The sequence below is a fragment of the Danio rerio genome, chromosome 20 (genome assembly GCF_049306965.1).
Source record: "Danio rerio strain Tuebingen ecotype United States chromosome 20, GRCz12tu, whole genome shotgun sequence".
NCBI lineage: Eukaryota > Metazoa > Chordata > Actinopteri > Cypriniformes > Danionidae > Danio > Danio rerio.
In genome coordinates this window covers 49,044,885-49,071,974 of record NC_133195.1, presented here as the reverse complement: position 1 = coordinate 49,071,974, position 27,090 = coordinate 49,044,885, and the positions used below count along the sequence as shown (strand labels likewise).

The 27,090-nt window shown below is 32.8% G+C and overlaps 1 protein-coding gene and 2 long non-coding RNA genes across 12 annotated transcripts; 2 read left to right on the top strand and 1 right to left on the bottom strand.

Annotated features, from left to right (window-relative positions):
• Window positions 1-3,291: 3,291 nt before the first annotated feature.
• Window positions 3,292-12,938, bottom strand: LOC100331720 (uncharacterized). Its single transcript, XM_002662420.7, has 14 exons — window positions 12,805-12,938; window positions 12,600-12,690; window positions 12,013-12,155; window positions 11,881-11,937; window positions 11,460-11,534; window positions 9,583-9,666; window positions 9,421-9,465; window positions 7,853-7,909; window positions 7,689-7,766; window positions 7,551-7,601; window positions 6,434-6,481; window positions 6,139-6,341; window positions 5,644-5,800; window positions 3,292-3,499 (listed from the first exon to the last, which is right to left on the bottom strand). Exons 1-14 carry the CDS (start codon window positions 12,866-12,868, stop codon window positions 3,396-3,398), a joined length of 1,257 nt encoding a protein of 418 aa, XP_002662466.4. The 5' UTR covers window positions 12,869-12,938; the 3' UTR covers window positions 3,292-3,395.
• Window positions 4,105-15,634, top strand: LOC101882369 (uncharacterized). Of its 10 annotated transcripts, none has more exons than XR_012396083.1 (10): window positions 4,105-4,148; window positions 4,681-4,851; window positions 5,678-5,814; window positions 6,210-6,351; window positions 7,697-7,786; window positions 9,373-9,501; window positions 9,595-9,648; window positions 12,619-12,704; window positions 12,818-12,991; window positions 15,426-15,634. It is a non-coding gene; the product is annotated as an uncharacterized lncRNA (long non-coding RNA). The 10 variants fall into 10 exon arrangements; XR_012396078.1 differs by having other exon boundaries at window positions 14,589-15,634; XR_012396084.1 differs by having other exon boundaries at window positions 6,165-6,351.
• Window positions 15,635-17,314: 1,680 nt separating this feature from the next.
• Window positions 17,315-25,247, top strand: LOC101882263 (uncharacterized). Its single transcript, XR_224390.6, has 3 exons — window positions 17,315-17,373; window positions 18,883-19,002; window positions 23,928-25,247. It is a non-coding gene; the product is annotated as an uncharacterized lncRNA (long non-coding RNA).
• The last annotated feature ends 1,843 nt before the right edge of the window (window positions 25,248-27,090 follow it).

Below are 27,090 nucleotides of genomic sequence, written 5' to 3'. Positions count from 1 at the left end.
TCAATGGTTCTAAGGTTGTGGTTAGGGATTATGAGGGTTAGGGCGATTACAGCTTCATATTACATTACTGCACACTAAAATTTACACTGGTAATACCGGTATTATGTAGGTTTAAAACAGCTCTTACATACACTGTTGTGTTTATATTTATGACACAACATTTGGTTCCACTGTATGTCTACACATGTAGCAGAATGATGATAATCTTGACTTGTACAGTAATGAAAGCGAAACAGACAACACGACGAGAAACACTGTGAAAATCTGCACTCTTGCCGCCCTGAGCTCTGTTCTCATTTTAAAACCCACATGAGGACCCGTGTGAGAGCTGAAACATTCAGACAGACTAGATAAAGCAGAATACAACAGAGAAACTAAAGCAGCAGAAGTGCACATAGAGGAGCGTTTCTCACCTCCGTGAAGTTGGCACCCCATAAAAACAAATAATCCCCAAAACTATGCCATTCGTTTGTGCTACGTTTGTGCTGATTTGTGCCGCAAAAACGAACGTTTGTGCTGGTTTGGGGTCTGAGATATTAAGCATTATTTTTTTAAATGTGTGACGTCACTCTCCACCCCATGTTGCGCAATTGACTTCAAAACAGCACAGGTCGTTTGTGCTCGGTTTGTGCTGGTTTGTGCCGTTAAAACGAACACGGTATCTGTTTTCCTCTTTTAGATATAAGCAAAATATTTCGGGAGCCGTGACGTCACTCTCCACCCCATTTCCTCCAAATCGCACAAAACTGGTATCATTCGTTTGCGCTGGGTTTGTGCTGGTTTGTGCCGTTAAAATAAACACTTTATCTATTTTCGTTGTTTAGATATAATCAAAATATTTCGGGAGCCGTGACGTCATTCTCCACCCCATGTTGTCTAAATCACACCAAACTGGGGCCTGTTTCAGAAAGCAGGTTAAGTGCAAACTCAGAGTAGTTTAACCCTGAAATGAGAGAAACTCTGGGTTTTCCGTTTCAAAATGGCAGGTTTGTTAAACTCGAGAAAGCAGGGTAAGTCAAGCCTGTTTCTAAAAGAGAGTTAACTTTAACTCAGAGTCAGTTACCGTGGTAACTTACTCTGTGAATCTAACCTGGTCCGGAGCAGGTTTTATTCTCTAAACTCTGAGTTTCTGTCGGTCTCCTCCCCTTTTTTAAAGATGAAGCGGTATTTCTCGCCTTAGTCTTACATTTCCACACACCTATTTTAGAGCTCATTTTGGATATGTGCATAAAAAAGATTGATGGAAACGTCATGATTCACATAACTTTTGAAAATACGCATAATATAACAAGTGCATAACTGAGTGGGTTAAACTTTTATTTGATAAGAAAAGATGCACATAAACTACGAAGTGCACTTAACAAATTACAGTATGTACATTTAAAAATGGTTTGTTAGAGATGATGATACAAATGTGTGTGAAAAAACAAACCAGCAGACTGAGCACACTGCAGAACATCTTAAATGTTGTTTTAGTCATTCTAAAATGCCTTAACTGTTTCAGTATTAGTGTATATTGTTAATTACCTCCGAGCGTCTGGAGCGTGTCAAGATCTCCGCGTCTGGCTTCAAACGCCCCCACGTGTTCATTGTGTGTCAATTGTCTTCTGAGGCTCAGGTACATTAATTAAATAAAAAAATCATTGACGCAGCTTCTTCTGCCGCAGTAAATTCTGTTTTTACTGTTGATATTTGGCGCAAGTTAATCAGGAAGTGACGATTGTGTTCTCTTCGACTCTTTGGATAAAAACGCTGCTTTATTTTTAGGCGTTATTCCAGTTTTGCACAAATTTATGCACAAATTTAAACACAGCTATTGCCTATATTTTTGTCACACACAGAACAAAGTCACGTACGAGGCTTGTCCTTTTTTTTTATAAACAATTAGCTTAACCTTTGACATGCACTGTTACTAGATTAATGGGATTATTATTCTGTCTAAAAATTATTTTATTACTGCTTACCTTCTTAATGTTATATCAACCTCTATCACTTGATCAATAAAAAGGCAGACACACAACAAGTGCGCTGTTAAATCTATTAAAACTGATAAAAGTGTATAAAAGTTTAGAAAAAAGTATAAACGTCACACATTACATTACTTATTTTATTATATTTAAATGTTTAAATACTTAAAATTAAAAATTACGCATTAACTTGAGCAGCTGTTTTCCCTCGCTGTCTCTGTTTCACTGATGGTTGCTTCATTTTAAATATATACACTCATATTTGCTATAACTTTGCATGAGAACATCAAGTTCAGCTGGAGAAAGAAATGCTGATCTCTTTTTTTTTATGTTGCCATAGTCACTCGTAATGTCTGCGCTCCATTGATAATGCCTTTTTATAGTCACGGTGCGCGCGCTTAACTCTGAGTTGGTCTACTCAAAGTTGATTGAACCAACTCAGATCAGCTGTTCTGAAACCGAAAACTCAGAGTTTTTAATCTCTCGGTAAATCAACTCAGAGTTCAAGTTTAAACTCCGAGTTGTTTGAACCTCCTTACTGAAACAGGCCCCTGGTCTCATTCGTTTGTGCTCGGTTTGTGCTGGTTTGTGCCGTTAAAATAAACACTTTATCTATTTTTATTGTTTAGATATTGCCTTATCAAAACATTTCGGGAGCCGTGACGTCACTCTCCACCCCAGGTTGTCTAAATTGCACATAGCAGGTGTCATGTTAGTGCTGGATTTGTGCTGGTTTGTGCCGTTAAAATAAACGCTTTATCTATGTTTATTGATTAGATATTGCCTAATCAAAACATTTTGGGAGCCGCGACGTCACTCAGCGCCCCATTATTTCCTCTAAATTGCACAAAACAGGTGTCATATGTTAGTGCTGGATTTGTGCTGGCCTTACAAGCCACACCATCCCAACTGTGAAGTATGGGGGCGGCAGCATCATGTTGTGGGGCTGTTTTGCTGCAAGAGGGACTGGTCCACTTCCCCAGATAGCACACATGCGTCGCAGAGACGTCTGCTGGACATCCGCGTTTTCATCTGGGAGACGTCTTATTCAGGGCGTTTGCTCATCTGGAAAACGTCGCATAGACGTCCTTGTCATACATTCAAACAACGTCTATGCGATGCATTACAGATGTTCATTTTTAAAATGTTAGGTCTGTGAGACATCTTATTTATGTAGCATAGACGTCGTTTTTTTATTTGTTTATTTAGACATTCCTTCATTCATACTGCTATAAATAACAGTTACAGGTACTCTGGTTATACATCCGTCTTCACATAAGCTAAAGTATATCCACTCAAAATGAAAAACACAACGGCTGAAGAATTATTTGTAGAATTTTATTATATTATAATTGATTAGAATTCATATTTTTTGAAGCAAACAAAACCAAATAGCAGCAAATAAATAAATTTAAAAAAACAACTGGCTTAAGAGGCCATTCTTCCTGGGGCCAAGCGGAGAAAGTCTTTCAAATATTTTTCGGCTTCTGCCTCTGTTGGAGACGGAAGCACGGGGTTCCTCATAGCTGCACCTGTTAAAAAAAGAAAAAATATAAAGAAATTAAAATAAGGCGGTTTTAAGAAGGCTCAGGGGGTGTTTTATTTTATTGTGAGCCTTTTATTTTTATCTGACCAAAATTAATACACACCATATTAATTATTGCATTTGACTACATAATAATAATAATAATAGAGTGGAAGAAATAATACTATGATTGTTTGAAATGCGTTTAGCTAAATGGCATATCGTCTATTTTAGATAATGATCGTTAACACCATTTTTTAAATCAGTTTAGCCTACCTTTATTTGATTGCTGTTCATTTGTTGTTGAAATACGGCTTAGATTGGAAATATTTTCACTATTCGATCATGCACCGTCCTCATGTAATCAATATCATATTCTTTAAAATGTTACTCTCAAATAAATTAAGCTATAGCTTTGAAAAAATTGATGTCAAATAGAAACGAGAGGTGCAAAAGCTTAAATCCGCCATAAAATGAATAAAGAAAAAATAACAACAACAAAAACAAGTGTACTTGCATTAGTATGCATTTGGACAACGTGGTCAAATTCAAGGAATCGACTCTTTTGTGTTCGAAACTTCATCACTATTGCGCATGTTTCCTCAAAGCATCACACTCAGCACGTAGAAGACACCAGTCCACGCGGGAATACTGAGGTAAGCAGTCTGATTCATTGTTATTGATATGTGTGGTCAGTAAAATATTTATTCCACTTTGTTTGTAGTAAATTTAACAAGGTAATAACTTTATTTAGACGAATAAAGCTATGTTTAAACACGTTGTGATGACAACTGACCAAGCAGCAGTTCAAGGTGATTAGGGCTAACTTAAATTTCGGGAAAATTTGTTCTTTAAATTTATTAGATTAATATCATACGACAAATTGACTGCTAAATAATGAATACTGTAAAAGTGTACATATGCATTATACTGTAGTGCTGGGAGATTATTCGAAAATCGAAACCTAAATCCATAACCGACATATATCCCCACGTGGCGATTTAATGCATGTACCGTCCACATGTGCTTCAGCAAAGCTCAAGCGAATGCAGGCAATGTGATTAATAATCAGAGGCATGACAGATTTTCTTTTTGATTATATGACCTATAATTTGTGAAGCATAACTCACTTTTTTTAGCGTTTATTCATAATCAAATCGACTGAGGTTTTGTTTTTATTATTTCTAGTTATCACATACAAGGTAGGTGCAGTAATCAGCACTATCGCCTCACAGCAAGAAGGTCGCTGGTTCGAGCCTCGGCTGGGTCAGTTGGCATTTCTGTGTGGAGTTTTCAATTTCTTCCCGTGTTCGCTTGGGTTTCCTACGGGTGCTCCGATTTCCAAAGTCCAAAGACGAGGTATGGGTGAATTGGGTAAGCTAAAAAAATGGTCCATAGTGTATGAGTGTGTGTGTGTATGTTTCCCAGTGATGGGTTGCAGCTGGAATGGCATCCGCTGCGTAAAACGAATGCTGGATAAGTTGGCGGTTCATTCTGCTGTGGCGACCCCGAAATAATAAAGGGGCTGAGCCAAAAAGAAAATGAATGAATGAACATACAATGTAAGCTGTCTTTTCGTAAAGAGAAGCATGCACACACACGCACTTAAAATATTATTGTGAACAGCAATGTTCACATTATGTACTTTTTCACATTGCTTTATTATTTACTATTTTCCAGACACAAGTTATGCTTGTTAAAGATACTTGTCATTTTCCACTTTTGACATGGAAATATTTTTTTAGGGAAACTTTCTTTTAACACTAAAACTGAAATGTTTAGTAAATGAATAAATGGAACTTGATTAAGTACAAAAAATTACTTGGAAAATAATATAATGATTCAATATTTCAAAAGGAGGTAAAGTGTTCAATCAATCAAGGTTTTGATTTAAGGTTTAATCTCCTTGCCCTAATATACAAGAATGAACAATTCTCCACTTAAAATAATGATCTAAATTTTATTTCTAAAACACTCTTGTGTATTAAATATCATTTTACAATATATGAACAGCATATGCTAGCTCGTAAGCTTATAGCACACTGATAACCATATTATGTGTGTACAAGGTAATCATGCTATAGAGATATACTGGCAGTTCTGTCTTATAGGTATTATCTAAACCGTTCATTGCAAGACAATTAAACATACCTATCACAAGTGTCCCAATATTTGTGTTTTTTAGGCCTCTTTTATCTCCTCTTCCACACCAGTTGAGCTGTTTGGCCACTGGACCAAACACTTTGGAGGCTACACGCCAAATGGTTTTTTTCAGAGTTTGTCCTCCTCTGATGGATAACCTCTTCATCTTAAAAATAAAAGGTAATATTAAATCTTTACAGACAAAGTGCATGGACTATGGCCCAGTTTTACAGACAAGGATGAGCTTAAGTCTGGACTATAAGTCTTAGTTAATGTTAGATATAAAACTACTTTTATAAAAATCCATGTGAAAGAAAATATAAGCACAATACTAGCGTGCATCTGGTAACAAAATAATGGCAATGAGATATTGTAAGGCATCACACAGCTCACACATACATTTTTAGTTTGGGACTAGCCTTAAGTGTTGTCTGTGAAACTGGCCATATAATAAAGATTTACTTAACAACAGCTGTAAAACTTTTAAATCTTAAATATTCGTACCATCTTCTCCATCATTGGTTTTTCAGCTAATTGCCTTTCCAGTTGTTCAAGGTCCTCAATTGTTTCAATAGGAAAGGTGTCATCCTCAGTGTCCACCACCATTTGACCACTTGACCGAGGGGCAAGGGACTGGACCACTGAAGTTAGATGGGTAATCTTCATGTCCAGCTCATTAAGCTTCTCCAAAATTGCCCTCTCCACAGCTGCAACACAGTAAGTGGGTTAATCTCTATTCAACTATACGTAAATATTTTTTAATTATTATTATTATTCTTAGCACTTAAATTTTACTTACGTGTGCATTGACTGGAGATGCAGCTCCATCGGCTGATACCAGAAGCATCTGCAAGCAAAATCACTTTTGAACGATTCACAAAAATGTTATGAGGATATTGTAATAATATGCTTGAAACCTTAAACGATAAAAAAAAAACTATATCCGTCTGATTACACATTGTTTTTCTATGGCTAAAATGACTTAAACTATTCACAGAATTCAGAAAAGCAAAATAGCAAAACTGAATTAAGAGGAAATAAAACTGAATTTTAAAAAGCAGACAGAAGCCAACCCCCTCTTGGTCTGTGCTTTTACGTAAAATAGTTTATATGTGAATTTTTCTGTGCATACGAAATCGTTAGTTCCCCAAAGTTATTGAAAGCATAAATTAACAAAACACTTTAAATTAATTTTCAAACCATTAATTTATAGGTAATGATAAATTATATATTGTACTCTAATACATTAATATTCTGAATACAGTGAGTTTTTTTTACTGTCACTATAATTAACGAAGTGTTTTTTGTTGTTGTATAGTGTTGTATTTATTAGGTTACAAGGAAATAATTAGATAATGTTTTGCGAACAGCTTATTAACCATGGAAAATTTTCACAGAAAATTGGAAAATGTCATTGATTAGTTGCTTTGAACAAGTTTCATATTCAGTGTTGATTAATATGTTTACAAATAAATTAAAAGGATGTACATTTACTTACGTTTACACACCATTAAGTGGTTATAAACATTTGAGTTTTTTTTTTGTTCTGCTAAACACAAGGAAGGTATTGTGAAGAAAGCTAAAAGCCAGTGATTATTGACTTCTATAGTAGGAAAATGCTATGGAAGTAAATGGTTACAGGTTTCCAACTTTCTTCAAAATATCTTCATTTGTGTTCAGCAAGAAGGAAGAAAGTTTGGGTAACACTTCGTAACAACTGCACACTGAATCATGCATTTAGCATTAGCAAATTGTTAATTAATTTGCAAGAAATTTAATTAATTTGTTAAGATTTAACTACATTAATAGATGTTGGTTAGCAGTATATAAATACAACTACAAATACTGTATAAAAAACATAATAATAATAATAATTCATAAGAAGTAACTGTCAATTAAAAAAACAAATGACTTACTCTTCGCTCTTGCCTGGGTACTTGAAGGTCTCAGCTCAGAAGTTGTGTCTTCTGTGTGATTGTACAGACAATGTAACATTACCATGTTAATAATTAGAAACTAATTTGCTGTGTATGTTTTTTTGAATGTTCTTGCACCTCGATAGCTCGATGGGTGGTCCCCCCAAGCATCTTCTTGCTCATTTACATGGGACATGCTTATTGGAAAAACTGGTGCTGAGAAAAAGGTCAAGTTGGTAAGTTGCATTTGCTACTATGACACTACATAAAATGTATATAATTTATTTATTTTTTACACTTACTCTGCATTTTTCTTTGATCTGCTGATGGCTTTGGATCTTGGACAGAGTATGTGTTGTCTAAATAATAAAAAACAAACAAACAAAAGTATAAAAAGGTTGCAAAAAATTACAATAAATGTGTTTAGGATTTCCTCTGTATACTTCATTATTGTTTTATTTAATCTTTGATGGTAGAAATATGTAGGTGATCAGGTCACCCATATAGAAATCTGATGCATGTAAATATACAGGGTGATTCAAAAAGAATACCACAACTTTTAAAATCAAGAACTCTTCAAAGAAGAGGAGGTCATATTGAACATCTATGAACTTGTTTACTACTAAAAAACTTTTAAGGACTTCACACTGATTATTTACCCAAGGTTCCATCATGTTTCTTTGATTAAATACAGATTTTCAAAGTTGTGGTATTCTTTTTTTAATCACCCTGTATATAGAAAACAAATAATTGAATTAAAAGTTCATATTTAGACTTCACATACAATATTTGTCATTGACCACTTATATATTTGTTAAACAACTGGAATTACAAATATGTATAGATATGTAAATTTTATATAAAGAATTAATATTTTTAGGTTTTAATAATTACATTTAATATATATATATATATATATATATATATATATATATATATATATATATATATATATATATATATATAATATTTTTTCTGTAGAATGCTTTAAAATATTATATTTGTCCATTAGGTTTGTCAGTACTAAAGTCAAAATAATTTAGCTAAATAAATTTATATTACGGTTCAAAAATATATACAAAAAACCTCTAAAATACAGGAAAAAATCAAGAGAAACTTAAAATAATATTACATTTATTATTATTATTATAAATTTAAAAATTTGTAGTTTACTTTTTTGTGCAAATACTCATTTGAATTTAAATTTAAATTTTTTTAAATTTAAATTTTTATTCCTAAAGATGTTATGTGGCCAAACTTGTATTTTAGTGCACATAACTGTTTAATAAACATCTTTTATTTAAATGAACAAAAATATTATCTCTGTTTACTGAAAAATAGATTACAATATTCCAATTCAAAAGGAGGTGTACTCATATGTGCTGAGCAGAGTGTGTGTGTGTGTGTGTGTGTGTGTGTGTGTGTGTGTGTGTGTGTCTGTGTGCGTGCGTGCGTGTGTGTGAACATATCTGTACATATTATTCCAATCGTTGAAAGATAATATTTGTAAGCAGCACAGCCATTTTTGCAATATTTCAAAATGTATATTGCATAAATAAAATATATTTTATTTGTAAAATCCAAATAGGAACTTGCATGGCATATATGTAATTTGCATAAATTTAAATGCAACAGATTTCAATATGGGCAGGTATCGCATTGGTGATCTGCATATGAGAAGCTCTGTCTTTATTGAGCTTTCTTGACATTTGACAAAATGGTACTCTTTCTACTGTTGTAGATGAATTGTGTTCTCTTTTTTGTATTTTAGTCTTAGCTTTACAGCCTTGTTTAATCAAACATTTTCTTTTTTACAATACAGCTAAATGAAATGTGACCGTAATTACCTGAAGTGAGACATACAACTTACGTGGTGCTCTGTCTTGTAAAGGCCGCAGCACAGAAAATGTGTCCTCTGTTGGATTGTACAGAAAATGTTGAGTTACCTAGTGTGAGTATGTGGAGCAATTTTCTTATTTCAGTTCTTATTTCAAATACCAATGAATCTGTTATTATTTATTTTGTTTTTTACCTTGATTTTCAGGTTGGGGTTTATCCCAAGTGTCTTGGTGCTCCACTTCCTGGCAGAACCTCACAGGTACGTCTGGAGCTGAAACTGCAATTATTTTCTTTGCAATTATGAAATGTTATTTGACATTTTTAATTGTAATACCTGGTTCAGAGAAGATTCAGTCTTTAAAGAGGCTTTCAACTTTTGGCAGAATAAGCAGATCATGAAACATACAATTTGTGCACAATTATTATGAAAGTTGATATCTGGTTATATTGACTGTGATAAGGGAGTCATGGTTTTAACTGCTAGTAACAATGAAAATTTAAGGATAGGAGAAGGATTTAAACTCTGATGACTTACTGCAAGATTCTGAAAGATAATATCTTTTAACAGTTACAAGAGGAAGTGGTCCTGTCCTTCTAGACCAGTTCTCAACCTATGCCTATGAAGTTCTCCGTGTATTTCAGTATTTCAGCTTGTGGTTATTTTTGAGTGGGTACATTTTGAGACATTGTATCCCATTGTGTCATTCTTTGACACAGAAGCTGACACATTGTACTTGTCAGTGACTAAAGGGTTCCTGATGCTTTCAAACTCTTTCAATGATGAACCGGATGAATCTTTCAGTATAGGAAATTAATTTTGAAATGAACACTGAAAACTTCTGGAAGATAAATTCTTTAAACCGATACAAAGGGAGTGGTGCTTGTCCTTTCAACCTATGCCTATAAAAGTCTCTGGGCATTTTACAACATTTCTGCGTGTGATTCTTAAGTGGGTACAATCGATACATTGAGTCAAATTGTGTCATTCTTTGACACAGAATCTGACACATTGTACTTGTTTTGGCTCTGGCAAACTGGGTTTCCTAAACTATTCACCTTAATAACTGAAATCCTATTTTATAATATTATTTTCTTCTCGGCCAGTTGATTGTGACTCTTTATGTTTAAATAATGTCAGTTTCCTCTATGAGCATTTCTTGTCCAGTGGACTCAATTTAAAAATTAGCTTGTGTTGCACTTTCTCCTAGCCATATAATATACAGTTGAAGTCAGAATTATTAGCCCCCCTTTGAATTAGTTTTTCTTTTTTTATATATATTTTTCAAATGATGTTTAACAGAGCAAAGAAATTTTCACTGTATGTCTGATAATATTTTTATGTCTATATATTTGTTTTATTTCAGCTAGAATAAAATCAGTTTTTAATTATTTAAACCCATTTTAAGGTAAAAATTATTAGCCCCTTTAAGCTTTATTTTTTTCTGATAGTCTACAAAATAAACCATCATTGTACAATAACTTGCCTAATTAACCTAACCTGACTAGTTAACCTAATTAACCTAGTTAAGCCTTTAAATGTCTCTTTAAGCTGTAAAGAAGTATCTTGAAAAATATCTAGTCAAATATTATTTACTGTCATCATGGTAAAGATAAAATAAATCAATTATTAAAGATGAGTCATTAAAACTATTATGTTTAGAAATATGTTTTAAAAATCTGCTCTCTGTTAAACAGAAATTGGGGGAAAAATAAACTGGGGGGCTAATAATTCAGGGGGGCTAATAATTCTGACTTCAACTTTATATATATTCAAGTCACTTTTGCTTCAACTAAATATATATATATATATATATATATATATATATATATATATATATATATATATATATATATATATATATTTAATAGAGGTACAATGTACTTCTATTAAAAATAGGATCGGAATATTACATTTATTTATATTTGTGCACAAACTGTAGGTGAGTGTTGTCTATTCAGCAATCAGAATCATGAACCAGCCTGTCATTGAGTCAGCCTTTTGAGTCATGAATGCTGTGAAGTTACAGCTTTTACAGTTTGTAGTTACAGTATTCATGTAAAGCGAGTTACCTTGACTAGTGGAGGGAGTTTCAAAACAGGCCTGCTGTTGCTTTTCTGTAGCTTTTTGTTGGTCGCGGACAAATGCTGTTGAAACATTACAGATGAAACAGATGTTATATCTGTCTCACAAACAAAAATTACATTGTACTGCACAGATCTTTATAGCTTGAGAGTGCTGTTGCTTCTAATTAGCAATTAAAAGTTATTTGTGCCTCTTAAAATGTAATACTCAATTTATGAATGTAATAACAGTAGTTTTTTGCAAAATGTTAAAAGAACAATATTACTGGATTCAGCTGAAAACATTATGGTAAAGCAGCATGTCAAGAGCTTGTGCATTACATTTAATTTACTGTGATTAAGGAACATTCTTGAGCATATCACAAAGTACTTAAAACATCAAATATCTGTTTTACTAATTAAAACTTACAATTGCAAAAACTGTTAATTGTTTTACATGATGTTAGCTGAGGTCGTACAAGGGGACCTGAAAAAGAAAAAAACTGCTCAGTGATCATACATACACTTTTGACTGGCAGTAATATAAGTGGTGTATTTTTACCTTTTGCCCTGATATGTCTTGGGGGTGTTGGAGCTTTTGGTGCAGGTGGGACCCTTGGTGTTGGTAGACTTTTTTCTTTATTTAGTTTCTTTTTTTTGTGGGGAGTATCGCAAGGCTCATCATCTGATGTGTATATTTTCTTTCTATGAGCACAATCAGGGTAGTTAATTATACAAAGCATGATTGGATTATAACAATGTCTTGTTTTTTAAATGTAAGAAGAAAAAAACACAAACTTAAAAATAAGTTCAATATAATTTTTATAGTAAAAGTTTTCTTTCCATCATTCTTAGGAAAGTTAGGAAATGGCCAAAATATAATAGTAAAAATAACAAAACCTTTTGCTTGTTTAAATCTGGCATAATTGTGTATTTGCGTGTTGCAAAAAATGCAAACAAACAGTTGATGATACATTTAAAACTAAATATACCTGATTTACCTGATAAGTGTGATTGAGATGTAAAAACTACGGCTGAATTTGATATTATAATTAAATATATTTACCTTTGTTACTCACATGAACTTTGTTTAGCTTCAGAAGACTGAATATTGTTGTTAAAAGTAAAATGTGTGTTTTGACAACTTACTTCGGAATTCTTTTTGCAGGCATTTCAGATTCCGAGATGTCAGATGTGTAGCATGCCTGTTTCCATTTCTTTGAAATCTTGTCAAAAGATGCTGAAAGAAATAAAGTATGTAACAATTCATGAATATAATAGTCTATGGAATGTCATATATTATTGAATTTATCCTTTGTTTAATATTGTTTATTTACAATGTACTTCTGTGTACCTGACTCGTGTAGAATTCTGGCCTGATGCTTGGTCCAACCTTTATCTGGTTGTGGTGCCTCCATCAACCGGACACTCTTCAACACCCTGTCTATCTCCTTGTATGGAGGCCACCACGAGTGACCCTCTGAGTACCAAGACTTTGCGACAGGTCAGGTACTCCCTTCGTGAATGAACTCCACTATCAGGTACATTTTTTTTAAGCTGCAAGAACCTAGAGCCCCATAGTGTTGAAAGACACATATTAAATTTCGGTTGTTTATGTGCATGATTCAAATACACAAAATACATTTCATGCAAAATAATGATGCAAGTTAATATTGAGAAATTTTTTCCCAAGCACATATTACCAATTCCAGACCACATCAATCTTAAGAACCACTACTACTTTTGTATTCATCATTCTTTATTGATATATAATTTTCTGACAACACTCAAAGTAAAAAATGCTTTAAATTCAGGTGTTTTACTGATAAAAATATAACTTGGACTGAAAAGTTGCAAAATTATTAAATGACGGTGAAAAGAAGGCAATACTAGAAATTGCAAAATAAAGTAATGACAACTATTTTGGATCATTTGAATCGAGCTATTTTCACTTTCTGCCTTCATATAATATTACATATTGGTTATAGTTGTAATTAGGGCTTGACATTAATACTCGCCAAACCACCAAATGCAGGTAGATTTCAGCTGTGGCGGGTAAAGACTGCCATTTCCACTAGCCACTTTGGCTGGTTGAAAATAATTTTTTAATCGTAGTTTTCTTAAAAGCAGGGTTCAACAATAAGGATGGTCCAGTTTTTGGGACAGTAGACAGGATTGTCAGTGTCCTGACCAGGCCAGTGCTGGCTTATCACTAAATATTATAATTTCAGTTTTTTACCGTTTATCAATATGCATGCAAATGTGATAAAAAAAATTATATATATTTATTTTTTTCAAAATTAGTGGTATACACAGTAATGAGTGGAACAGCAAATGAGATTTTAGAATCAAGAAGCAGCATGATTGACAAAAACAACTGTGTTTATGCAAAACAAAAGATAGCAGATAAATACCAAATGAGAGCTTGATCATACACACTGTGAGACACAGGCTATTCTTACTCACTGAGAGATGTTTTTGAGAGCCGAGTGTTTAAAATACTTGTGCACTACCGTGTCCTTGCATGTAGCAATCCTCCTTGGAAATGAAACTGGTGTGATGGATTCTATTTGAAATAGACTGGACAAAAGTAATTCTCGTGCATCCACAGTCCTTCTGCTTTCAAGAGCTTTAGATTTAAAAACAGGTATTTGTAAGCAGCAGTGATTGCCACTTTAACCATTGTTTGAACAGATTATTAATGTGCCTAATGTTAACTGTGTGCACATGATTAATATTTCATTATCACACATGGTTTGTTTTTCACCTGCTTTCTTTTGCTTGCAAGTCAATTTTCTGCATATAAAATATATTTTCCCAACAACAAAATTGTGGCTAGTGAAAAAGGCAAGTGGCTAGTAACCTTGGAAACTACAAGCCTCAGTGACTGGTGATAAAAAAAGTCAATATCAAGCCCTGGTAGTGATTAAGGTTTACAATTTTCAAAATGCTCTAGGAAAAAATATGATCAGAATATCATCTTGCACAATAATTATACTCGCACTATACAGTATATGTAAAAAAAAAAAAAAAAATGTGGAAATAGATAGATACTATGTGTGTAAAGTTTAAACTGAAACAAAATAATTTCTGCAAGGGACTAAAAAAGCTTTCATTTCAATATTTTCAATCTTGCAGAGATGGATTGGTCCTGACATGACATCAGTAGGTAGATGCCAAGTGTGGAGGATGGAAGCGTGGGGATAGTCAAAAAGGAGTTAATGTTTGCTGAAGGTGGTGTAGACCATGTAAATGCCATGCTTTTCTGAAATTATGTTTTGCAGCTTTGCAACCTTTCTGCCAATATAGACAAATGGTTTGCCTGGTCCAGTTTCAGAGTATATGGGCAAACTCACTCTAGGTGCATTTCTGAGGAATGCCATCCTGTTTTCCAGGTGCACACCATCCTGAATACATGTTTCACACCCATGGTAACCTGGTTGGCCATTTTAGAAAAGCATGTTGCAAAAGCAAACTTGAATGTTAACTTTAGTCATTCAAATTCAAAGCCATTTTTTTTAACTCTTTGATTTCAGAGATTAGGTCTTCGAGATACTCATTCAGGGAGCTAGTTTTACAGTACCTTCAGCCCACAATAAATCTATTGGCACATGTTCCCCCTGCACCAAGTTTTAAACTTCTACTAGACTGAGCCAGCATTGAGCAAATGAACTCTTGTAGAGAGGAAGACCATCAATGCTCACCTGGAACTTAAAATTTTTATCTTCCTTAAAATGTACATGTTGTCATAGAGGACCCTTGAAATGGATGCCATTGAACCAAAAGTATATCACTGGCCCTGTGCGTTCAAAGAGAACTCATGTGCAAAAAGAAGGCTATTCTCTTTGAACGCACTTTACCTAATATTGTCCTTGTATCTTTTGGCAGACTCGGATTGTAATTGTGAATGATTATGAGTAATTCATTTAGTGATGCATGTGTTAATTTTTTTTTCTGTTTCCCATCTTGTCAAAGTCATCATTGAGGGGACTTGAACTAGTCAGATTGACTCGTTTATGAAGCACTTGCCAGGATGATACTGCATTCAGTCTCATTAACATGGGACAAACAGTCCAAGAAGTCAGTGCCGTCTTCAACAGTGCTGCTTGTCAATGCCACCATACTGTTCCCTCAATAGTGATGCTTATGACACATGCATTGAATAAAGCTGTTTGTCCACCTTGGCTTTGGCTTTTCTCCTGTTGTGTCCAGTAAGATTGTTTTTTTACAATCCGTAATACACACACACACACACAATGCATTGCCCTAACATGCTAAGCCTGCATTGGTTTTGAAATTCAGTACTTTAAGACCCTTAAGCAGGTCGCACACCAGAAGCGCCGCTCCGCAGCGCGCCACGCAGCGCCATGCATTTTAGAATTCTAAACATAGGTTTCGATCAGAATACACACACAGGTGCTGCAAGTCGGCAGCGCCACGGCACAGGAAGAAGTTCATTTTTCAGCCTCGCCACAAAGCTGCATCTGATTAGTTTAATGTTAAATATCATTCGAATGTGCGCGTCTAGTGTGTGATGCTTTAAACTGTCATGTGCGCGCTGTGTCGCGGCGCTTCTGGTGTGCGACCTGCTTTACATCACACTGCTTACATGTACGCTTACATTTAATTGAACTTTATAAAACTGAAGCTTGGTAAACTAATTGGTGCATATTAGATGGGAGACATCCAGAATGTGCAGTGTTATGAGTCTCCAAGATTTGAAATTTTAGAACCACTTTCTTGATGACCAGTAGTTCTGTCACAATAATTACACGTACCTTATTTTTGAGGGACAGAATGTGTAAGTGTTATGTAGTTGTCAGTTGACTGTAGAGAACTCTGTAATTAGGGAAAAGATAAAACAGGTAACGTCAGTTTTGTCATTGTCATGCCTAGAAACAGTATAAAAAGCTTAATAAATGTATGATTACTCCTTTTTATAAAATGTTTGTTTAATTGAACTAGAACTAAACCCATAAGAATGCCTATATTCTGCTACTCCTTTGAATGTATTTTTTATCCTACCCAAAATTACAGGGACAGTTTGTCTAAGAATGACAATTCTATCACCATTTACTCACCATTCACTTGTTCCAAACCTGTTTGGCTGTCTTTTCTCTGTTGAACACAAAAGAAGATAGTTTGAAGAAAGCTGGAAACCTGTAACCACTGACTTCTATAGTATTTGTTTTTCTACTATGGAAGTCTATGGTTACAGGTTTTCAGGTTTTTTCAAAATGTCTTATATTTTATTCATCAAAAGAAAGAAAATCATAAAAATTTGAAACCCCTCGAGGGAGAGTAAATGTTGAGTGAATTTTCATTTTTGATTGAATTGTCCTTTAATCTCAGGAGAACAAATTTGGGAAAAAAATTAAGGTGAAACTAAAAAACTAAGGGCTAAGGATTATTTTATTTATATATTTATTTGAGTTTTTTTTTTTCTTCGACTATGGTTTAAGTTGAGGGGTTTCAAAACAGTGGACTATGGAGAGTTATATATTTAAAACCATGCTGATTTTTTTTTTATTTAAACTGTTGCTAATGCTACTGTAAATATGGATTATGAAATGAGGGTGTTTTTTATAAAGTTTAAAAAAGTAACAAGAAGTGGGTTATATACTATTTAAAGATTTGTTTCTGTTTTCTGAACTTGACAAAAATTGTAAGGAGATTTATTTGTTTTTGGAAAAGAACTAGAGGATAATAGATTTAAATCTTTATTGATATTTTTAAGGTTTATATGATAGAATTTAGTGGGCTAAATGGTAGTTAGTGATCCCGATTTTGAAAGAGGTCCTAATCAATAGGTGGCACTGTGGCAGTAATACGCTTATAAATAAATCTGTATGCAAAACGGCAATGTCTAGAAGAAGACAACGATACGGTGACCACAACCAACACGAGGTTCACGGCTCTACAGGTAAAACAATTTACTTTGTGTTTCATGACATGGTGTTATTTTCCTATAGTTTATGTGGTTTTAATCACGGGATAGCATTAGAGCAGGGAATTCGGTATTGCGAGAAAAGTTCATAAAAATGGTCACTGTTAACACGGATTATAATCCGTTTTCATCTATATTTGGTGCTGACCACTGTTTTTCCACATAAAAAACTTTTAATACCATTTTGAATCCGGCACATACTTTATTAGGCATAACTAACATTTATGGTTGCGTTTGGAGGTTGTGCAAACTCTGGACAGTAGTCCTTCAGGATCGAGTGAGTCTGATGATTATAGTATGTTAATAAAGCCTGTTTAACCAGTTTCGTGCTTATTAAACCTATCAGTTCGATTTCATACAGGTCACTGAAGCATAGACCATAGGTCACGTGTTACTATTCTCAATGCTGTTGGACCAAACTAATCTACGACATAACTTCCCGCCCTACGCGTGCCTGACCACGTCAGTCAACCCTTTCGGTTATTAACCCTGCTTTACTATAGATAAATAAGTACACAAATATTTAATAAAAGTGTGTTAATATAGTTGTGCCATGGTTATCATAGATTTACCTATTTTTGCTAATAGAAACATATTTTAAGTATTTTAGGTAACGTGTATTTTTATTCAGTGCGCCAAAAATCATGGTTTTACGGTAAAAAGTCCTTAACTGGATAGCACATACTTAACAAATAACGTTAAATTAATAAATAATCTTACGATGTTGCAAGGCTGACGTTATTTAATGGAATAACGGTACTTACCAACAACGGACAAATTAACCTTAAGCCTAAAACCGAATAAACAACAACAAAAAAGTTAATATGTAAACAAACAGATAACTACGAATGAACAGGATTGTTATATGTACAAATTTTGTATTTACAGATAATTCTTGAGCTAAATATCAACCTATTATAAAAAAAACAAACGTTGAGGGTGCAATGTCATCTGTTGACAAACAGCCGTTGATCATGTGATGTAATGGCCTCACGACGTGTCACTCAGACAGGGTTAATGGAAATGTCATTGTCTATAATTGTAAGAAATTAATTAATTAGTTAATTTTATATATATTTATTATTTTTATTTAACAATATTCATTATTTTATTTTTTACTATTAATAATTACTTTCTATCACACTGGCATAAGGTTTGTTCTGTTGTCATATGTTGTAAATTTATTTACTAATTGTTGTATTTTAGGGGCACAAATCTCTGGAAAAATATTACTTGTTAATTGTATTGTAATTTTTTCAGGTGTTTTTGAAAGAGTTTTTTCACAAGTATAATATGTTTCCCCCATTCCCCCAATGTTGTGAAAATGCATGAAATGTACTAAATTCCTACATTAAATTAATGGACAGATTTTTTATTGAGAGGTCATGTACTAGATACTTTATTTATTTTTCTATTTATTTTTCTACAATAAAAATTATTTACAATAAAATTATTTACAATAAAATTCTCACCTGTCTTATGCAGAATTCTCTTCTGATGTTTAGCTGTGGTCCCTTGATCCAGACACTCCTCAGCAACCAGTCTTTGTATGGAATCCACCGTTCTCTATAAAGATCTATTTGTCTCTTCTTCCACTTCCATCAGGTACTTTTTTTTTTTTTTGGCCAACAATGTTAATCTTATTTTTCAATATGTGATTTAGTATAACATTATAACTCATTGCATAATGCCATATTCAATGTTCATTATAAGACTTAAACTGTGTGACAGTTTATGAACATTACTTGAACTAGAGCTGCAAAGTTATATAAAAAGATATTTATTTATTTATGGTTTTGTTTGTTTTATATGTAACATTTGGAATTCGTTAAAGTAAATATAAGCTAAGTTAGGATAAAAGATAACTGTAAAAAAACAAAAAAACTTTGGTGCCTTTTTTGTTGAATCAAATGTAAAAACCCTGAACCAAAAATTTATATGGCTCCATTTTCTAGGTTAATATGCTCATAGTTGATATCAGATATGACTAAAGTGCATGCATCCTTAAGCACAAGTACTCATGTTTAAAATGACAGGTAAAATTTGAAGTACTGATTATACTTTTGTACTCAAGTGAAAGAAAAGAGATGGCCTCAAACATGTACACAAGTAAAAAGTATCCAATAACCTATCTTTGCTTTACGCTGGTAAATAGATTGCACATCATATATACATTTATACAAAATAACTTTCATTAAATAAATAAAAAAATTATCTAAAAATGCCCATTCTCAGCAGAAAAGTAGCCAAGCAACAAAGCTCTGCAATATTTGCCAACAGCACTTCTTAAAATGTTGCTCCATCATCTTGGCACAAAAACGCACCAAACAGCTGTTCTTACACACTAATAATTCTGTCTTAAATGTAACGCTTAAATTTGTCAGAAACAGTTTTTTTCTTTTGCTGAAATAAATGATTAACATCTTTTTTTTCTTCTTTGCTTTAACCCTCCTTTTGACTTAAGGGTAAAAAATGACACTAACACCATTTTAACAGCAAAAAAGCTAAAATACCCTAAACAATATTTTTTTCCGTAATCTATTTTTAAAATTACCTTAACATTAAAAAAAGATTATTCATTTTCTGTTTTCATTAAGGTTATACACATTTATGTAGAACGGTTGTACTTCGGAGTAATTTTGACCCATCAGCTATAAAACAATTTTCACACCACAAAACCTACTGACACACGAACACTCCCAACACACACAATAAGAGTCTGCAGTAACACTTTATAACTGCACACTATGAACCATTATATGTACTATTTATGCTTTGTAAGTCCCTTATAAACAACAATTAAAAGCTCAGTTATATTCTTAGGAAAAAATAAACTACTTATTCATTTCTATTAATTTGAAGATGCACAAATGAAGCTGTATCAAATGAAATTGCAATCTTAACTAAAATAAAATCATGGTACTGTTGAAACATCGCTAAATAACATTCACATGTTCTATCATAATATATTGTTAAATCATTATATTGTTGTTGTTTTGCCCATTTTTATGTTATATTTGGACACCCCTGATAATTAGTAAAGTTTAAACTTTAGTCATTTTATTTTTTAAATAAAATTGAAATGATTTATTGTTTATTTGATACAATGCCTTTAATTGTTATTTATAAGAGCACACATATAGAGCACACACACACACACACATATGTATGTATATATATATATATACATATATATATATATACATACATACATACACACACACACGTTTATTAATTGTTTAATTATGCAGCTATACCAACTATTTTATATAACTGGTTTATATGGTTTTCATGGTTTATAGCATGAAAACAAAATCATTAAGCAGATTATACATGTGCTTATAAGTAAAAAAAAAACAGCATTGTAGCTGTATTTATTAACTGATACTAACATCTAATGTAGAGTTGATGTTTATACAACAAATAATAAATTAACTATTTGCTAATGTTTAATAAATGATTCACTGAATTGTGTAGTTATTTTAAAGTGTTACCAAATCTCCTGTTTTAACTTTTATGAATACTGTCTTGCTAAAAACTGTCACACTTGCATAGGTACCTTTAGCATTAAAAATCCACTCTTTACTGTAATCAAAAAGGTGTTGCCCACCGAGTAAACACTGATGAAATACTACACACTGATGAGGGAAAACCTAGACATTGTAAGAATTGAAATATTACAAATATTTTTGATGTCTTTGACAATTCAAAACATGAGCTGAAGACAGGGCCAATGGACTCCACAACCCACCAGTGGGGAATGCGTGAAAAACCAGTTCCTGCTGCATTTGCATCTGACTATGCTGAGACTCAGCTTCATCCCCCCAACTCACGCATATGGTCATTTCAATGTTTTAAATTAACCAAACTGACTTTAACCATCATGTTTGATATCATTTGAAATGTCTCAGTGCGATTGGTACAATGGTCTCATTCTCTCAGAAATAGACATAATCAGAACAATAAATATATAACTTCAGGCATCTTTTGAACCACTGTGAGGGGTGTGACTTTTTACACACACCCCCTTCCTTGAGGGAATTCTTGGATTATTTAAGGCAAGGTTTGAGAAAAACTCAGGGCGATTCTGCCTAACCAGATCAGCCCATAACATGGCTAGCTCCATGTTATGTATATTTCAAAGTCAGGAGTGCATCTTTTTCATCTTGGAGTTATCTTTGATAATTTGATGTTTTGTATTGATCGTTTATGAATTGACTGATTGAATTGGCATAATACATTTACCTGACTAATAAATTGTTATGTTTTGAATTATTCAAACCTCGTGTTATTATCACTGATAAATGTTGTTGTCCATAGCACTACAAGCCACTGTACAGGTTAGTAACGGACTAAAACATGTAAGACGGAGCAGCGTGGCACGCTATTCAATGTTGTTAGAGATCCGACTAGCAAATTGGCATTATTTCATGTATACGTAGACTGCAAAAGGCCAACTATGGATTTTCTATTTAGAACAACAAAATATTGTTGAAACTACTTTAAATGTGGATATTTAGGCCTTCATCTACAAATTTATAATCCTGTGCGATTATTATTAAAATACTTTGTCTTGATTAAGTAGATAACAGATCTATGGGGACCACATAAAAATCTCCTAAATTGAGTAAGTAGTGTTCTGCCTTTTTAGGAGAGTGGTTAATCGCCTCTGTTTAATGACCAAGACTGACAAGCTTGTATTAAGAGATTGTATACCCGGCCGGTGCAAGACTCGAGATGCTATCGGAATCTGAGTAAATGAGAATAAGGTATAATAACAAATCAAAAGAATATTCAATCATAATCTAAAATAATGTGAAAGGAAACAAAATAATCTTATCAATGTTTTATAATTGGAGTCAGTTAAAACGAGGATAAACATATTAATATTCTAAACCATCTCATACTAAAAATGGAGTCAGATATGAGTTAAGTTTAATATAAATCAACATTGTGCACTGGAAAGACCGAACATGCAGTGAACCTTCATCCACCATTGGATACCGTCATTGGACCAACTGATTGGACCCTACAACATTTACAGTTTATGATGAAGATATTGTTGTTTCTTCATGGTAAATGACTTGAATTTGAAGACTTGAATTTAATTTAACTGCATTATTTTAGAAGTTTAGTAAAGCAAACCCATTTTTGACCCGAAGGGCAAACAGTGGAGACTGAATTCTAGGCAACACAAGGCAAACAGCAGCAGATTTCAGCAGTTCTCGTGTTTGTTTTCTTAGATTTTTGTGGAAATTTTATTTTAAGGGGCTATGGCATTAATGTTTTTAATACATCTATTCAATACAAAAGGCAAACGGTAGCAAAACGGATAAACTACTTTTAAAATTCATTATATACATATAGGCAGTGCTGAAACTTGCAGAAATTTCCTCTGATTGGTCAACCAAATCTGAGCTCCTGATATCCCCTCAAAACGATAGTCCTCTGAGTACCAGCACCCATACTTTTAATGATATATATATTAACAGTATTATCAGACATTTGTCATTAAAATAAGATCATAGTTTGCTGACAAAAAAAAATAAAAATAATATATGCCTATAGTTCACCAATCAAGCAAACCTGGTGCTGCTGGGAAATGGCTATGCTCAGCATCAGGTGCACCGCAACAAGAAGTTTGGCGGTGAACTATAGGCATATATTATTTTTATTTTTTGTCAGCGAACTATGATGATTTTAAAGACATGAACTATGATTTTAATGACAAATGTCTGATAATACTGTTAATTTACATTTTTTATTACATTTATGCATACGCAATGAATGTAAGTCTGCTAACTGATCAAACTATAGAATATGTAAACTTAGTTTATATATATATATATATATATATATATATATATATATATATATATATATATATATATATATATATATATATATATATATGATTAAATAATAATTAAAAGTCTGGGTGCTGGTACTCAGAGGACTATCGTTTTTAGGGGGCATCAGGAGGTCAGATTTGGTTGAGTCAAAGGAAATTGGCTGTTTCAGCACCGCCTATATGTGTATAATGAATTTAAGTAGTTTATCCGTTTTTCTACCCCCCCAAAAAAGAGAAAATCCAGCCAAAAATACTTTTTTTTTTATTATTATTTTTTTTAAACTAGATTCTTTTCAAGACACTTCTATACAGCTTGAAGTGACTTTTAAAGGGTTAACTAGGCAGGTTAGGGTAATTAGGCAAGTTATTGTATAATAATGTTTTTTTCTGTAAATAATCAGAAGGTAATATTGCTTAAGGGGTCTAATAATTTTGACCTTAAAATGGCTGTTAAAAAACATTAAAAACTACTTTTATTCTTGACGAAATAAAACAAATAAGACTTTCTGCAAAAGCAAAAATATTATCAGACATACTGTAAAAAATGATTGCTCTGTTAAACAAAATTTGGGAAATATTTTAAAAAGAAAAATAATTCAAAGGGGGGTAATAATTATGACTTCAACTGTATATTGTATTACAGTCCAACTATAAAAGTTTTTGTGTCTCTTTTTATCAGGGTCCAGTGACTACTAGGGGGTCTCTGCAAACTTCCATTGACCACAAGATAAGGATTCACTCAAGGAAGGATTAAATGCCACCGTCTCACCCCAACCCTTTGGTGCATCTGCATTGGAAATTATTGGTCAATTTTTGAGTGATGGCCTTTCCACCACCATACCTTTTAAAATAGTAACATATGAATGGTTAATTGTTTTAGGCTGCAGCCATTTATTTTAATTTCCAATAATACATTTTAAACTGAAATTGTATGAAATGCCATGTTATTTTATGTATTGTAAAAAAAAACAAGTTATTCAACACCATTTCAACTAATGTCAAGCAATTTTAGAATGTGACTGTTATGCATAATTACTGCATCCTCCTTACCACACAATTCTTATAACAATTGACATAACAACAGTGCAGTTAAGGTCTGACCATGTCAAAGTTGTATCAACTGCAGCTTTTATACATAAAGTAAATGGGGTTGTTTAAATTGAAACCTTTTTGGAATTATTTATTTTTTGAACTTGAACTGTGCATAGAAAATGCATCAAATAATCAAGCAGTTTGTGGTTTTCCCTGTCTGATGCTTGGACAGTTGTGTGGAACCAGTTTCTCTTCTATGTATTTGATGGTTGTGCTCTTATGTGATGTTAAGAAGAGAATGGAGCACAGTAATTCTAATAACTACATTTTACTAAAATCTATACTTTATAATTTATAATTTTGTTGAGATTATAATAACAGAAACTGTAAAAAGAATAATTACTAAAATTGTTACATGTAAGATTATTGCTATTATATTTATTAATGAATTATATAGTTATATTCAGATGAGTAAATACAGTATGTTTATAAAACCAGAACATATACACACATTATTATTATTATTATTATTATTTATTCCCATAGATGTCAGTGGCTGTTTTTTTTCTCTCCAACATTCTTTAGAATATTTTAGTTTTGTTCAACAGAAAAAAGAAACAGAACTTTAGAACTACTTGAGTTTGAGTAAATGATGAGGGAAATTTTCTTTTTTGGTCAATGATCTTATTGAGTTAAAATTAAGTCCCTTGAATTTGCATAAGACTCTATTGTAGTTATTTGCCTTATGATCGCATAACATGTTTTATTTTGTTATGGCATGGGAAAAGCAGTCAGCAGTCAGCAACGTATACAAACTGTTCTGCTTAATTTTAAATGTTTATGTTTGATTCATTGCGGTCAGCTTTTACAACAGTGATGCTAAATGAACAATTATCTGAACATAAAGTGTATCTTAAATGGAGGATTTTTCCTTTTAAAAGCTTCATTAAATAAGTGTTGAAAGTCATGTTCATCATTTAGAATTTTTTGGCACATCTCTACATACAATACAGACACCAAATACATCTGTACATGTTCATAAATTGTATGTGCTCACTGATCAGTGTTGTGGATCCTTTTATAAGAGCCTATTTTTTTCTCTTGTAAATAATAACACTTTAAAATGTCTTTTACCATGATAATTTAAATTTGCAACAATGTATAAACTGCCATAAGTTAGTCTCAATTTCGTGAGGCAGTGTAAATTAAATTAACATTTGTAGAGTGCATTTCCTCCATAGGCTTTTCCTTAAATCAGTAATATTATCAAGGTTTATTTTTGGAATTGTCGGTTTTGGCTTGTTTATTTGAGGTTTAATCATTTTGAACAAAACATATAAAGGGTTGTGTATAATATATGGCATGGGTCAAATCTAAATGACACACAGCCTTGGATCCCCCTCGATATAAACCGAACTGTTACTCAAATGATCAAGCTTGTATATTGGACTTAAAATAGCAGCAACCAAAAATGATGTATATACAGTATTATGCTTTTAGCAAAATAACAGACAGTAAACGTCGACCAATAAAGCAGGTAAGATTACTGCTGTTATTTATTTTTTGCATACGTTTTGTTTAACCTATTGAAGGATCATATAATCTAAAAAAATACAAATAAAAAGTGCATGATGTGGTCCAAAATGTGTTTGTGTGTGTGTTTGCATGTACGTGCTGTACGTTTTTTCTTATGAAAATTATATAATTTTTTCAAGTTTTTATAATTTTAGAGCATATTTCTACAGTTTCTATTATTTTAACTAAAAAGAAATAGTGTGCATAAAATGTACTCATTAAAACCGTCATAAAAGATAATCAAGCACAAACTTTGAACGTCATGAATGCAAAATACATTATCAGTGACATTGCCTTGCACCCCATGCGTTGCGACATCTCTGACAGTGAAAAGAGCTCCTCGTTCTAGTTTAAGCGGGTCACGTCTGTTTACCAGAGCTTTCCGTGCCACGGTAATTTCAGGAGTTTAAAATTCATCGTATAGACGTCGTATAGAGGTAAGGAAGACGGCTCATTAACAAATAAAAACGTTCGATCGAATGCGATGTTTAGCAGATGTTACGATCTTTCAAAGACGTCTCCGCGACGTACCTGTGCTATCTGGGTCACAGCATAGATGGCACCATGAAGAAAGAACATTATCTTAATATTAATCTGACTCAGTAACACCAATTCTGTCTGGAGGAATGGGCCAAAATTCCTGCAAGCTATTGTGAGAAGCTTGTGGAAGGATACCCAAAACATTTGACCAAAGTTATACAGTTTAAAAGCAAAGCTAAAAAAAATATTAAAACTAATAATAAAAAAATTATAAAAAAAAAAAAAAAAATAAAACTATTGACTGTCTAGAAACGAATAAAAAAAATATCCAAAAAAATCTCTCGTTATTCTGGCATTTTGAAAAGGTAAATCATTTAGGTAATTCTAACGGACCTAAAATAGTCAACATTTAGTATGATTCACCATCAGACATTTTAAAAAAAAATGGTTATGTTCATTTTTTAGTGTAAACTTCTGGTTTCAACTGCATGTAAAATGAGCTGAAATAACAACATGATCATGTTGACCAAACACAAATTAAGTTAACTTAACACTTTTAACAAATGTATGTGGATAGAACATAAAAAAAATTAAGTTGTCCCAATGAAATGTGAAGAATTGTGTTCGTTTCAGTTCATTTTAAATAAGTAGTTTGAACAAGCAAAAAATCTGCACACAACGAGTTAAAAATTAAGCTTCGTATCACAGGAATAAGTTACATAAGAAACATATTTTTAAATCATGAAGCTATTTTT